Source organism: Dendrobium catenatum, unplaced genomic scaffold (genome assembly GCF_001605985.2).
Source record: "Dendrobium catenatum unplaced genomic scaffold, ASM160598v2 fragScaff_scaffold_1083, whole genome shotgun sequence".
Lineage (NCBI taxonomy): Eukaryota > Viridiplantae > Streptophyta > Magnoliopsida > Asparagales > Orchidaceae > Dendrobium > Dendrobium catenatum.
The window spans coordinates 261,903-277,510 of NW_021319545.1; the positions used below are offsets into that span (position 1 = coordinate 261,903).

General features: G+C 35.6%; 1 protein-coding gene across 2 annotated transcripts; it reads left to right on the plus strand.

The window, feature by feature from the left end:
• The first annotated feature begins 6,912 nt into the window (after positions 1-6,912).
• On the plus strand, positions 6,913-9,521 carry LOC110102258 (protein EARLY RESPONSIVE TO DEHYDRATION 15). 2 transcript variants are annotated; one of them, XM_020830510.2, is made up of 3 exons: positions 6,913-7,043; positions 8,662-9,040; positions 9,119-9,521. In XM_020830510.2, the coding sequence occupies exons 2-3, from the start codon at positions 8,680-8,682 to the stop codon at positions 9,277-9,279; spliced, it is 522 nt and encodes a 173-aa protein (XP_020686169.1). In that variant the 5' UTR covers positions 6,913-7,043; positions 8,662-8,679; the 3' UTR covers positions 9,280-9,521. The 2 variants fall into 2 exon arrangements, with proteins under 2 accessions (XP_020686169.1, XP_020686170.1); XM_020830511.2 differs by lacking the exon at positions 6,913-7,043 and adding an exon at positions 7,133-7,153 and having other exon boundaries at positions 8,664-9,040.
• The last annotated feature ends 6,087 nt before the right edge of the window (positions 9,522-15,608 follow it).

The following is a 15,608-nucleotide window of genomic DNA, read 5'->3' on the forward strand; positions in this document are numbered from 1 at the left end:
TGATATAGGGGTGTCAATATTTGTCACGACACGAAAATCCGACTCGAACTCGACCCGAAAATTTCGGATTAGGGTCAACCCGAATCCGAAACTGGTCGGGTTCGGGTTCAACATTTCGACCCGTTTGAAAAATCGAGTCTGGTTCGGGTTAACCCTTTGACCCGAAATTGACCCTTTTAGACCCGGAAACCCGATTTTGACCCGACAACCCGAGATTGACCCTTTTTTTACCCGAAAAAGAGGAGATAGACCCGTTTTTTACCCAAAAATTAGTAATTTTTTGTTGGAAACGGGTCATTCGGGTTGTGTCAGGTTGACCCGGACCCAAAGCGGGTCGGGTTCGGGTCAGGAAAACTGACCCGTTTTCAAAAACGGGTTCGGGTTGACCCGAATAGTGCCGGGTCAGTTTTTGGTTCGACCTGAATCCGACCCGTGACCCGAAATTGACACCCCTAGTTTGATATGTCCCTTATTGCATTTTAGAGTGGAAAATAACTTTTTCAGTTGGAGATGCTCTAAGGCTTTGTTGGGGGCAACTTTTTTATCACTATTTAAAATATATATAGTTGTAGAAAGCAGTAAAAAAGCAATCTCAAATGATCCCAAACTAAGCATAAAAAATGTATTATAATCTGTAGCAATTAAGACTCTTTCAATTGTGATGTCAAAAAGCTTATTTAGTCATATTTGTTGATGAGGTTAAATTGAATTTTACAACTAGTTGGTTATAAATTGATTTATTTAGTTTATAACTCATCAAATTAAAATATTATTTAATAATATGAGTTCTTATCTATCATAATTGAGGTTCATTAACAATTTGGCTTGTCTTTGCCCCTGTCCTGCCGCTTGATCAGATAGGAGTTTTGAGAGTTGGGACATATATAAGAGAAAAACCTCAACGGACGATTAAATCAAGAGAAAACAAAACATCCTTAACCACCTGACAAGCAACGTTTTTCTAATGTTAGAAAGCATTTGAAAGGTAATGTTAAGTTATTAGCTTGCTCGGTTCGCAGATTGGTCCAACTCGTAATTCACTTTTGATCTCGTGTTTGATGGATCGACCATAGTGATGTTGTGATTACATCCATAAGTAGATTGATCCATCTTTATTCCATTTCATATATGCATAATACATTTTTTTTTAAATTTTGTACTAAAATTTCGTTTTAGGCTTTGTTTGTGATGAGTTTTTTGTTGCTTCTTAAAGCAATGTTTAGTACAAAAAAATTAATTTTTTGACGAGAAGGCTGCTTTAAAAAATAATAATAAAGCCATTCCAAACGAAATCTTAGGTTTAGTTTGGGACGGTTTTCTTACTGCTTCTTAAAGCAGCTTTCTAGTTCAAAATTTAAAATTAATTGTATTAGAAAGCTGCTTTAAGAAGCAGTAAGAAATCCGTCCCAAACGAAACCTAATTAGTGATAAAATTTTTCTCGATAATGTTTGTTGTTTCTAAAAAGTGGTCATCCTAAGAGAAAATAAAGCTGCTTTTATTTTAATGTTCTTTAATGATGACAAATATATGATTAAGATGTCACCTTACATATTAAAACATTTAAGTCTATAAATAAAACATTTATGTTTCTCTTGAAATTTTGTTCAATCTCCTTATTTGATCTTTGTATATTTAAAAATGTCACTTAAGTCTACTTTGCTCTATAAACTAGTGAGGAGGTGGAAGAGGCAATGGTTCCAAGAATACAAAATGTTCATAAGTATACATTGTGATGTTTCTGTTCGTTTTGAATAACTTTCTTATTGATTTTTAAATGAGTTTTTTTAGAACAAAATTTTTAGTTCAAAAAAATTTTCCACTAAAAATTTATTTTAAAAATCAATAAAAAAAGTTATCTCAAACGAAACCTTATAGAGTAGAACAAGATTTTGGTGAGGAAATTTTCATATGAAATTTAAATAATTTTAATACATACAAACTAAGTTAAAATAAAAATAGATTTTACTTACTAATTTTGATAAAATAACATTGAGCTCAATCAAATAGATATTGACAGTAAAATGACAGTTCACAACAATTTTCAATTTAAGAAAAAATTAAAAGATGTAAAACGTATTAAATAAAAATAATTTTGGCAGCAACAAAATAGATTTCAAATAGCATTTTTTATTATTTTGATTTAAAAATATATTTTCTTATATTATTCCTTAATGCATTAGAGTAAAAATTGGAATATGAGCAAATCAAACCAAATTAACAAATTAAATACATGTTGCATCCTGGAATATTTACTGCGATAAAGAAATATTAAGTTTAATGTCTTAGTTTTGTATGAAGATCCATCACACAATTAGATAAAGAAAAATGTGTAATATTTATAAGAGACACTAGAGTTTTTATGTGGAAACCCTAAAAAGAGGGAAAAACAATGAGGCCAAGACCCGTTTGAATGAATCCAATATTTTTTTTTTTTTTGAATGAATCCACTAGTGTTTGCAATTGTTTACAAATGAGTCACTTCCCTGGGGGGAAGGCCTTGGTTTGATGTAGCAAACATGCATCATATTGAATGCATTACATGGTGGAAATTGGAAGAATCAATATTGACATGTTCTTTTGGTCGATAGGACCATAGTCGGTGGGCGACAGAGGTTAAAAAGATTGTGGTTGGGTGACGATAGTCAAAAGGGCCTTAGTCGGCAGACGACATAGGTCGAAAAGATCTTAGTTTGGCGATGGAGGTTGGAAGGACCATAGTCTGGCAACTGAGGTCGGAAGGTTCGTAGTCAGAAGACGACAGTGGTAAGAAAGACCATTGTCTCACTATGGAGGTCGGAAGGACTGTATTTGGCAGGCGATGAAGGTCAAAAAGATCGTTGTCTAGCGATGGAGGTCAACAAAATCATAGTATAGAGATTGAGGTCAGAAGAACCATAGTTGGTGAGCTATAGTGGTCAAAAAGACCATTGTCTGACGATGGAGGTCAAAAGGACGTAGTCGATGGTTGAATGAGGTTAGAAAGGCTATTATCTAGCGACAGAGATTGGAAGGATCATAGTCGATGGTTCGGTAGAAGTACAACATCAATCGACAACAGGGCAAAAGTCTGGCATCAGTTTGTGATTCGACGATGGTCGAGGAGTTTGGTGGCAAGAAACTCTTTTTTCTCTCTCATCCTTTTCTTTCTTACTTGGGTCTCCTTTCAATGAAAAATGAGGGGTCTATTTATAGTTTTCTTAGAGCTGCATGACCAGTAAATATGACAGAGATTAATGATATGTTGGGAGTGGTTTGAATGGACGACCGATATTTATCCCTTGATTATGGATCGTTTACTAATCATTTGAATGTCTTAATGATATCATAATTCAATGATATTAGGTTCATTGGATTTGTCTCGTCGAGCCGCTTGATTTGGCTATAAGCATGCCATGTTTGGAAACTATTTGGCCATCCAATTTATAGTTTAAACCTTCCAAATGCATTTCGTCCCATTTGGGCTCGGATTGAGTCGAATTTGGTGTCTTTAGGTTCGTCTTTTCAAGAGGTTCAATTCAACTATTAAGTTTGCTGAATTTGGAGTTTAGATGTTCCCAAATTTAATTTCCGAAGCTTTCAACTCAATTTTATCTTGAAATTCGTGTCCTATGAAGATAATTTTTTTTTTGATATATCACCTATGAAAGTTTATAACACGCTTAATCTTATAAAACCTCAAAGCATGCATCTAAAGCACTAATGCACCTCTCTTGATCCATTTAATATGCTTTTTCATGATCATGTTAGCATGGAAGTAGATGTGCACGCTATGTAATCCATAAAGCATGTTGACTTGAATAACTATGGATCTAATGCTTGTGAAACGCTTAGTATATATACATAAATAGAATATTTAATTATATGCTTATCATCATCAAATTCAAAATGATAAAGCTTGAGGCTGATGACGCTTACACAGTGTCCCGGTGTATTCTCTATTTGATGCTCATTTACTTTATTACTTTAATTAATAACTCAACCCAACAACCCGACTTAAAAAATTTGGGTTCATGTCAACCCGTTTAACAGATGGGTTGGACTTGGGTTCCAAATTTTGACCCGTTTGTAAAATCAGGTTAGGTCCGAGTCAACTTGCTAACTTGATTTTGACTTGGTTTGACCCAAGTCCGCTTTGGACATCGCGCTTGTGGCGCTTGCACTCGTAGTCTCGAAGGCGTGCATGCGGCCCACCCATAGTCTTGCTCCCACATGCACAATCCGGCCCTCGCCCAATTGCCCACAATATTTGTAATATCAAAAATCTGCTCCAGGATCATCCAGGACGATCTGGATCGTCCTGGGACGATCAGTGGAAATTTTGCTCCAGAATGTGCCCAGTTTTGCTTCAGGTGATTTTCTGTACACATCGTCCAGGCCGATTTGGACATCGTCCAGGCCGATCGGCACTGTAGAAAATATCGGCCTGAGAATAGTTCTGGGAACCGTCCAGGACGGTCGGGACGATCGATTTTTGGTCTGATCGTCCTGGGACGATCTGGCGATCGGCCGGGCCGATCTGTGTATTATAAAGCTGATTTCAGTCGTTTTGAAGAGAGAGAAAAATCAAAATAAAAAACAAAAATATCTGAGGAGAGAGAAAGTCGAGGGCATTTTGGCAAAAGTTGATTTTCGGACGACGCGGAGCCGTTTTCGTCCGAAGTGACTGTTCAGGATTTTGCTGTACGCAAGGTAAGGCACATTCCGCCTTTCTCAATTTTCAGAACCGTCGCGTTTGGCGGTATTTTCTGTCCGGATTTCGTTTCCGTTACTGTTTTTCGTCTGTATCTTTTGATCGGTTCAGTTTTTACCGCGTAACTTTCTGTATATTGTTGACGTGCCGAGTGTGCACATTTTGGTTATTTTCCGAAGATTTTTGTCCGGGTATTTTTGATTCGGCGGAGTTTTTCGTAGACTACATTTTTCTGTGAAATTGTAAATTGTCTGTGCAGTAGAATAAATGTTCTGGAATGTGATTATCTATATTCTGTGCGAATTTGGTAAATTTTCTTTGCAGGAAATTTTGTGTAAATTCTGTCTACTGCCGTTGTGCTGCCCGATTTTTGTCTGATTTCTGAATTGCCCGGATTTCTTCTGAATTGAAATGCTATGTGTATAAGCTATAAAAAGGGAGCTATAAGGGGCCTGGATCCTATGAGATTCAGTTAGTGTCTGGGAAATCTGAAATGAGCTCAAATCTGAAATCTGATATCTGTTCTGGTCTCTCGTCGCGATCCGGCTCGGGCGGGATCCGTCCCCGTCGGGTCGGGTCGTGACAATCTTTCACTCCCTCCCACACCCTCCGTCACCTGTTGTCTAGCTCGCGCTGGCCCAATCCTGCATGCGGTCGTTCTCCACTTGCGTGTCGTGATCTCGCACCTATCGTTTTTTTGTTGGGTCATGTCAACCTGGTAACTTGGCATGTCTAGTCTAGGTCCAAATTTCTGACATGTTTGTCTAATTGGGCCGAGTTTGAGTTTGATCAATTTAAGTCAAATCCGTTTAGGATTCAACACAAACCCGACCCAAAAAATCATTTGGACGCCTCTGTTCTAAAGTTTGACTAATTTCTTTGCATCTTCTTATTATCTGAAATCATAAATAATAATATTTATATGGTAAATGCGTGATTAAAGATTTAATATGGTTAAAAGTAAAAAAAGTTTTCTTAGATTATATCTTTACTGTTTAGAATGTCTAAAATTTTAATTATTTAAAGTTTAGGATGAAATATGAGAAATGTATTAGGAAAAAAAAATTACATAAATATTTGAAAATTTTTGGATTTGAATTAAATTTTTTTAAAAATAACTATACAATTTCGGATTTCCTAGTAAAAAAACTTGATATTTATTTTTATAAATAATTGAAAATTTTGGATTTTAATTTAAAAATTCCTATATCTAGTTTTAAATAAATTTAACAAAAATTATTTATATATTATACAAAATTTAAAATTCATCATAATTATTTTTTAAGCAACACATCTTAACATTATTTTTTTTTCTAAATAATTACAGCTGGTCGAACGAGAAGGCTAATTTTTAGGAAGGAGCACACAATTAGTAAGATTTAGCGGGGGGTACAAAATTTTAGGAGCGAAGATGCTGAAAGACACAGCGTGTTGGTTGAATGCATTAGAAGTTTCAGCGCATTGAAGAATACGTCGAAATATGCGACGTATTTTTCATGATCTCAAAATGTTCTGTTTCGACAACTTGAATGTGTTCAGTAGGTCTGCGCATTCTATAGAATGCACTAATATGTTTGGCGCATTTTTGGAATGCATTGAACTGTCTGGTGCATTCATAGAATGCACAAATATGATTGGTGCATTCTTTTAATACGCGAATTATATGGTGAATTTGCTCTTTCTTATATTTCATCAAGTTCGTGCTCTTCTAGCTAAACCTGCCATGCCAAGTGCTCCTTTTAAAAAATTGGCTGACCCATCGAGACTTAGGCTTCGTTTGGGACGGCTTTCTTTCTGCTTCTTAAAGCAGCTGTCTAGTACAAAGATTTTAATTTTTGTACTGAAAAGTTGTTTTAAGAAGCAGTAAGAAAGTCGTCAGAAACAAAACCTTAGTCTGGTTGGAGGGTGAGCACAGTTAGGAACTCTCAATACTAGGTTCGAATCTCTTCTACTACGGCCTCACCTCTTCAGCGGAGCAAAATAAGTGTGGGCCCAATGCCGATGAATGGGCTCCCTAAGTTTCGCCAATAAATCAGTTACGCTATCTAACACTCTTTTGAAGTGACACGAGGTAAATACCTGCTAAAAAAAAAGCCCCTCAACCCAACTCATCCGGTAAAACGCGACGACTAGCCACCGTTTACTGGCTACGAGCCGGTCAGTCGTCGGCCAGCCGGTCGTCCTTACCTGCTTCCCGAACGTAAGACTCGGAGGCCGAACCTGAAAGCCAAGATAGGCTCTTCCTCTCCTATAAATAGAGGAGGGCTCCCTACCCACAGGCGCAGCTCAGGCGCTATCGTTCGGCACAAGATTTCCAGTACGGCGTAGATATTCCTTGAGAAAATTTCGAGGTAAACAGATTACTTTGCCTTTCCCTGTCGACTGTAATTGACGCATATATCTATTGGACAGATGCTATTGGTTGATCTGGACGATATGATCGTTTTTTTACTCTCGATTAGGTAAAAAATTTTTTGCTCGATCGGCTTAAGGATTAATTTCTTCGTGATGGATCGTGGCAGATCTTTATTTTTTGTATGGATCTATGGTCCTGCGCATCGATTTGGTTGAAATTATTAAGGATCTGCGTTATTTTGCTGGAGTTATGCAGATCTAAATGATCCGACCGGCCTTTTCGCGAAATTAGTAGATCGTCTGAGTAGATCGTACGATGGAGATGATTGGGCGTTTGTTGAGTTTCTATGATCTTAAACTGTTGGAAAAATTACTTGATTTCAATTTTGAGGGTTTTTACTACTTTGGATGTGACTTGAAATGGAGTGATCTGATATTTCCAGCGTTCGATTTTGGTAGATTCTGGAATTTTGTGATGAACTGATTTCAGTATGTATTATTAAACCGATTTCTGTTTTTACATGTTTTAGGATATGAAGGGTTTCTGTGGCTGGGTAATTCGTTTTGTTCTGAGATGATCAGGCATAGGAAGTGGGCGAGTTTAATATCCTATTTTTTTTTGGGTAGCGACTCGATAAATATGAGCTTTATGTGTTTTTTTTCTCTTCAGTGCTGTTATGGTGCGATACTCTTTTGTTGTTGAGTCGACTTCTAGTAGAAGCATTTGACTTCATACATGGATAGAAGTAGGTATTGAATCGGAATTGATGGTCCCAACGGCACAATTAGGCTCGGTCCTCCTCGTCCTCCATGTATTATATATCTTTGCCTCGTTTGTCTGAACTTTAATTTTAATATTTTTCTTTCTTAAAATCTATTTTTTTGGGCGTACTATTATGTCTGATCTGCGATGTTGATGATTCAGATATTAAACTTTTTTTTTTTTTTGGTTATGTTGTATTTGTTTTCCATCTATATTTTGAGTTGCCGTCGTTGTATCAAGAACTTAGGGCTCTGTGCGTCAATTCACAAGTTATCGATTTGTGGGTGGGATATAGATTTCACGGGGCAACTTTCTGAACTAGGCGTAATTGTTATCTGCGATATGGTTGTTTGTATTGGAAGAGCTAGATTGCTTCTTAATCACCTTAAGAGGTTGTAGTCGGTCTTCTCACCCTCAAAATTGAGTTTTACTTATAAGGGAGGGCAATTTCAAAAATTTGTCCCCTTTAAATAAGTTTTTTTGCCCTATCTTGAAGAGTTTTGCCTGCATCCAATCCAGAATCAATTCGTGGAAGCCCAATCACTAATTGTTTCTTTTAGACTACTACTGCATGGACTCCACCTCCCATGTGACCCACTAAAAGCCCCCCGTCACATGTGCTTCTTTGAAGGCCTACCACCAGTTTTGTTCACCTTCAAAAGTAAAGTTGGTTCCGCCATGAGTCTTCTGCATCATTCCCTTGATTTTTAAGATTGTTATGTTGACTATTATTTGCTAATGGCTTCTATTTCTTTGATTTGGATATGCTCTAGTAGAATTCTATTTTCATTAAGAGAAATTCACAAATTCTGAGTGACATTCTGAAGAAATTATGTTGCTTGTTAACTTTTCAGAACGGAGTGAAGTGAGATGAGCACCATGGCAGTTGCATCAAGAGTAGCAAGGTCTTCCCTAAATCCAAATGCCCCACTTTTCATCCCTGCAGCATTTCAGCGTGTGGAGGACTTCTCGCCTGAGTGGTGGGAATTGGTGAAGACCAATTCATGGTTCCGCGATCACTGGTTCCGTCAGCACCAGGAGCAAGAAACTTTCGATGGCGATGATGAAGAAGATGACATTGCCAATCTGCTTCCAGACTCATTTGATCTTGGCATTGCAGAAGAATTCTCCCATTTTGAAGCAGAGCTTGAGGAGCAGGAAGCTTTCATGGAGGCGGCTGAAGTTGAAAACGAGCTGGGTCGTACTACACTGAAGAAGAATGTCAAGTCTGGTAAGCAGCTCCGTCAAGCCTTCTTCAATCATTTTTCATTTTTGTTTCTAGTAGAACTTTAAACTGATTGATTTGCAGGTTTTGAGGACACTGAAGCACTCATCAGGAACCTAAGCTTGAAATCTCCCAAGAGTGGAGTTGTTAAGCCTGTCGTGGATCCAACAAGGTATAAGGATAAGCCTGCCCAGGTTACAAACCCCAGGTTCAGCCCTCGCCGCATCATTCAGCAACCTCGTTAGAATACTTCTTTGTTGGGAAGTAGAAGCGCTCTATCAAGGCCTAAAAAAGCTTTCTCTTTGAATGTGTAGTGGTGTAATTTCCTTGTATAGAAAGCCAGATCATGCATCTTTTAAGTTTCTTCTAGTCAATGAATGTTGTTTGTTCAGCAAACTACCTTCGTAACTTGGGTGCAATGGAAGACATGCTTGAAAAAAAAGTTTGTAGTTAACTACATGGATCATAGATGCCTAGTTCTTCTTATCTGCAATTCTCTACTTCAAGAAATTTTTAGCTGCTTGTGGCTTATTAAGAGGTTGAACAGCTAATAATTTGCTCGTCTTAACCAGCACCTTATAATTTTATCTCTGCATGTCTTATGAGAAATTATTTTGTGTAGACTCCGAACGCAATTCATCGTCCGGAGACCAGTCAGAATGTGTCATACCGAGCATGGTATCGAGTGCGGTACCAAGCAGGGGTGATGTGACATATTTTAGTTAGTCTCTATACAATATTCAGCGTCCGCACAGAAGCAAAGAATAATTTGCTGTCTTAAAGGCTATTCGGGTGCAGCTAATATCAATGGCCTCAAAGTATTTTTGGGGCAATTGAAATGCTTTCATCATGAAATTCTTAGAACACTTAAATTTTTATATCTGTTTATAACATTTAAAAGTTTTTGTATGAAATTGCATTAGCCTTCTTTTTTAATTTCAACTAATTTGTTATATGCTTTTTCCAAAATTATTAATGATATGCAAGAATCATATTTGCAGTGTTTTGGATTTTACTCCTAATTTAGTTAGAAATAGTAACGGTGACACTTATTTTGTATATTTTGATATTAAAAATTGGAATTTTGATATTGACAATGGTAGTTCTTCTTTGCGTGATTCCTAGTTATTTAAATAATAGATATAATGGTAGTAATTACTAATTACTACTATTATTATACTATGTATGATAATCAATCTAATTGAATAATCACACTAATAGTTGCATTAATAGTTATCTTCGTTTTGAAATCATTCTTAAGAGTGACATTTAAAGTGGTATCGACAGTTACATTTCTAGTTTTATTTGTATGAAAAGTTTAAGCAGTATTGAAAACAAAAAATTCTAGCATCAAAACTAGTATCAATTATTTCAACATAAGATAAAAGATTTAATGATTTCAATATAAATACAAAATGCAAGCATTTATTGGGTTCAATGTGAGAATTGTTATGCATTAAATTAAAAAAAAAAAGTTAAAAATTGAATATTTGTGCACGCTGCCGATATCATTTGAAAATGAGTCGTTCATATAGAATTGAACTCTTTATTGATCTCGACACTTGGGGAGTCTACGGGTAAAGATATGATCTCTACCCATTGAATTTCACTTAGAGGAGGAACTTATATAGATCCCATCTCTTTTTATCAAAAGAAAAACAAGTTTAACTAGAGCTATTCAAAATGAGCGTATGATCGAGTTGCGGCTCATTAGTTGAAGGAAGAACTTCCTGTCCGCTGATCCGCGCTCGAATCCCCACCTGCCCGCAATAAAAAAAGTTGTACTCAAAATTCATAATTGGCTCCAACATGAAGTTAATCAAGAAATCTGCCTTTCCTTGACTCCTACATAAATGATAATAACTGATTAATCTCTATGATAATTAAGTTTTTATTGTTTAACTACAACAAAGATGTCATTGTTTATCAATTCATTAAGGATGGTGCTTGGTACTTCCCTCATACTTTCAATGCCACTGATAACTTACACACAACACATCTTTATGCCTCTTCCTACAGAGAGTTAACAGATTTCTTATAAAAGTATCTACTCTTTGCTTTTTTTTTTTTTCTAACTCTCTTTGGGTTTGTTAGATCAATCAAATTTGCTTTGTTTACTAGAAAAGTTGTTATTAGAGGGTTTAATCCCTATAGAATATATTCAATGGGAAAATCTGATTTGCTATTAGACATAAAAGCAGAAAATGGAAGTATAAAGATGAACTTCTTGATTTGATTTACAAGCTCAGCTTCAAATGACTTTTTCTCCATCTCTCTTATCCTTTTTTGTTCTCTAGTTTCGCTATGTGAATGTTGCGATGCTACTTTCTGGTTTGCGAAAAATTATTCTGTGGCGCGCTCTGATTTTGTGTCCGCACAAAATTATGTCTCCTGATTTACGGCCTATTCTTCAGAAGTTGGCAGTTTTTGTCATTTTTGGTCTTGTTTAGAAGAATTGTGAGTAACCTTAGCATTGGATATGGGCATCTTCCAAATGAAAGGAAAATTTTTGTTTGCATTTCCTGTAATTAACCAAACACTAATAAAGTTGGAATGCTTGGGAAAACAAACTTGCAAAACACTCCAGTATTTCTAGCCAATCAGCCCCTTAGTGTCTTTCCATTTGCCCTGTTCTACACGCAAAGGCTATGGCCACTTAAATAATAATGCTGAGTTGGAAATCCATCAGCTCATAATCATACATCGAATAGGAGCTGATTTAGATGGTAAACTTTGATGGTAGGCCATTGTGATATAAAAAAAGAGTGGATTCTGATTCTCTTCAATTATTTTGATAATTACAGTACTGAATTACTTACTCTGCCCTGCAAATCTAACTTGGACAGCTGGGAGCCATATAATCTAATCTGAATAGTTTCTATCAGAACCAAGGGAAGGTTTTCAAAGTGAAATTACACAGCTAAAATGGTCACTGATAGGAGAGATTATTGTGCGGACGTGAAACGCAGCTCTATATTCAGATATCAATCAGAATGAGCCACGTCATTTATACCGAGCAGTGGGCTTAAGCATCAGGATGGGTTCCTCTTCCGCACAAAATAATTGTTCCACTGATATGCCGGTTAAGGTACAGTTTACAATCATGGTAATTAGAGCGGATATAATTCTAAATAGGTTGTTGGGAGCATAGGTTAGAGGTGTAGGCTCGAGCTTCCTTTGGGACGGCTTTTTTACTGCTTTTCTGAACAAGCTCTTTAGTACAAAGTTTTTAATTTAAAATTTTTTTTACTAAAAAATTATTTTAGAAAGTTATATTATATATTATATTGTCTACTGAAGCATTCTCATTTTGAATATGTCAAAACAAAGCTTAAAGTTGTTGCTAACTGCAAACCTTTTATCATACAAAGTTGTTTACAATAGAACTTGTTTAGTTGTTTCCCAAAAAAAAAAAAACTTGTTTAGTTGCAGTACAGAGACAGGCAGCTTTTTTTTCTTTTTAAATGCACGAGCTATTAACTGAAATAAAGAACACAAACCAAGTTTTTAAATAATTAATAGAAGAACTCAAAGCATGCCAATACCCCATCGGGCTTTGCTGGGCTGGTGGGCGAGCATGGTTGAGCGTGAATGGGAACCTCCCAACCGACATTCGTTTCCTCTCTCAAGCACTGTGACTCCTTAGGTGGGAAGAAAATAAGTGCGTGGTCTGACACCTATGGGGTTGGTTGCCGTTATGCCCGCCGAACGATTAGTTACTCAGCCAAACGCCTTCTCTACGGGGGTGGCAGCGGGTAGATATCCCCGTTCTGAAAAAAAAAAAAACAATCAAGAGAGAGAGAGAGAGAGAGAGAGAGAGAGAGAGAGAGAGAGGATAGTTAACTTCAAATACTGATAAGCCCAGCATCACAAGCAGGATACTTAGGATGCACTTGAAGAAGACACTCCTACTTCAATGCCAATTTGAATCTGTTATATAAGCATCAATTGAGTAATCATAGGGGAAATAGACAGCCTGATTCAAATTTGATATAACAAATATATTATTTGATTAAGATATTAATTTTTATATCCTACTTATCTTAAAACAAATCCAATGATTAAAATCTTATTCTGATTCAATTATTTTATTCAAATGCTTTCAAAAAATTGAAGGCAAATAGTAAAGCTTTTGATTCATTGCTAAGCCTTCTTATAAGGAGAATGTGGTGGCAGTCTTATACAACTGATACAAATCTTCCACTAACTGAGTATTAATAAAAATGTCTTAGTAATCACATCAATGCATGCGTTTGGATTAGATAAAGGGATATAAAGGCCTTCGCATTATGGAAAGCTTCTTTTCAAACTTAAGCATTTCAAAGAGAAAAGGATCATAATTAATCTCAGCAGCAACATTAACTTCATTGAAGCACCTATAGAATTAATTACTCTTAAGACAATGAAAATTAAGAAAATTGATTAAGATTTCGCTTGGGACGACTTTCTTAATGTAACTTAAAGTAGTAAAAAAGTTCTCCCAAACACAACCTAATAAAGCATCATGAAACTTCAGATCTTTCATCATTATGACTAAATATTCTCCTCAACCAATTTAATTTGCATGATATATATTATCTCTTTGTTATTGCTATGAAATCTAGGGGAAGAAAATAATTTGGCTAAGGGGTTATTTGATTTTATGAAAAAAGGAATGCAAAGTATTCAAAATATAAAGGATTTAAAAATTTTGTCGTTTAGTTTGGTGTGTAGAATAACTTTTTTTTACTATGTAGTTTATTTTTTATATATATTCTAAACTTGTCTATTTTTTATCGAATTATAAAATACATGCAAGCTAACTTCGCCAGCCAATCCACCACCCAGACTACTCGTCATCTCCCACTGCCTATAGTGGCTGCTAGCACTCACAGTCGACCACTGCTAATGGTTCACCACTTACTGCTGCCACACATCATCACTTGTATTCATCGTAAACATTTGCTGGGTGTTGTCATTTCCTCCCTTTCACATGTCGTTACGGCCATCTACATTACACTACATTCATTTAATTTTAACACAGATAAAAAAAGTAATCACTTACATCTATTTTACACTATTCTAAACAACTTCAAATATGTCAAATACAATACATTCTTTACTCTAATATTCCTTTTTCAGCAAATCATATAGCCCTTAAGATGCATGATTTGGTTCGAAATGACTCAAATAAATAAAACTAAATGCATTTTTCACCCAATAATAATAGCCTTTTAAGAAAATCTAAGAAGGGAGATATAGGCAAAAAAAGAATTCAAAATGAAACACAAATACAGTCAAAACTAAATAGTAAAACAAATAAACATTTAGCTACAGTGTTCCCGCAAATATGCAATTCTCCAACCAAGAAGATAATATATAATGTCTAACGAAAAATTTAACAATCAAAATTAAACCCAAAAATCTATTCCCACAAGAACTCAAACTGCATCACAAAAAAACTAAGAAATGAAAATACGAGTATTTCAACTGACTAAGGCTTCATTTAAGACAATTTTTTTTCTATTTTTAAAATAATTTTTTTGTTAAAAAACTCTTAACTCATTAGCATCATATAAGACTCATCAAAGTCATCATGAACTCACTTAAACTACAGTGAAATCGCCAAAATTCCAGCGATTTTATCACAATTACGACAAACTTGACTCGAGAAGCCGACTAGAGGAATTTGTTCATGGACGCTCAAGCAAAGTTCACCCAACTTTGGAAAAATTATTCTGTGTGGTCACGAACGGCATCCAAAGGCAAATGAGAACGCGCCACATCATTTTTTTTGTTGTGTACCTCTAGGCACCGGTGACGTGGTACAAAATTATTCTCACTTGTCAATAATATGGTGTTGATGGCGCATGAAAAGAATATCAATTATTTTGTCCAATACAAAGTGGTGCTTCCTTTCTTTTATCGAAGGCATTTTTCCCTACAATATTTACCAGAAATTCAATACTTCTGACATATAAAACTACTAATAATCATGAAAATTATTTGACAACACATACAGGAAAAAACAACAACATGGTTCTTAAGAATTTCTTAAAAGCTAGAAGGGCATCTCATACAGTAGGAAAGCTGCTTTCTAAAAAGTACTTTCCAATGGCAAGAAACTTTCTTCTTCCCCACTAGCGATTTTGATAGCAGTTTTTGGCTTATTGCTTTAGATAAAGCGAGGAGAAAGTAATGTACCAAACACTAATAAAGGTGTCTTCTGCAATCTAATATTCAATATATGCTGCAGATTAAACAAATAAAGATATTTTCTACTATCTAATATTCAATAATATGCTGTTTCTATCATCTTTTTAATATAATTATTTTTAGTATATCATTCCTTATTTTGCCACATGTCTATTTTAAACGTTTTTATTCAATGATGCTCAATTTAATTATTGATAACTTTTTGACTATCCAACATGATATTCATTTAGTATTATCACTACAAAAAAAACAGGGCCATTGCGGCACAAAAAATAATCTTTTTTGATGGTTTTAACCGCAACAAATTTTCTTGCAGTGGTGTGAAAATTGCTGTAAGACCTCCGTGATAGCAATGTGCTGCAATGATATTTCACATCGG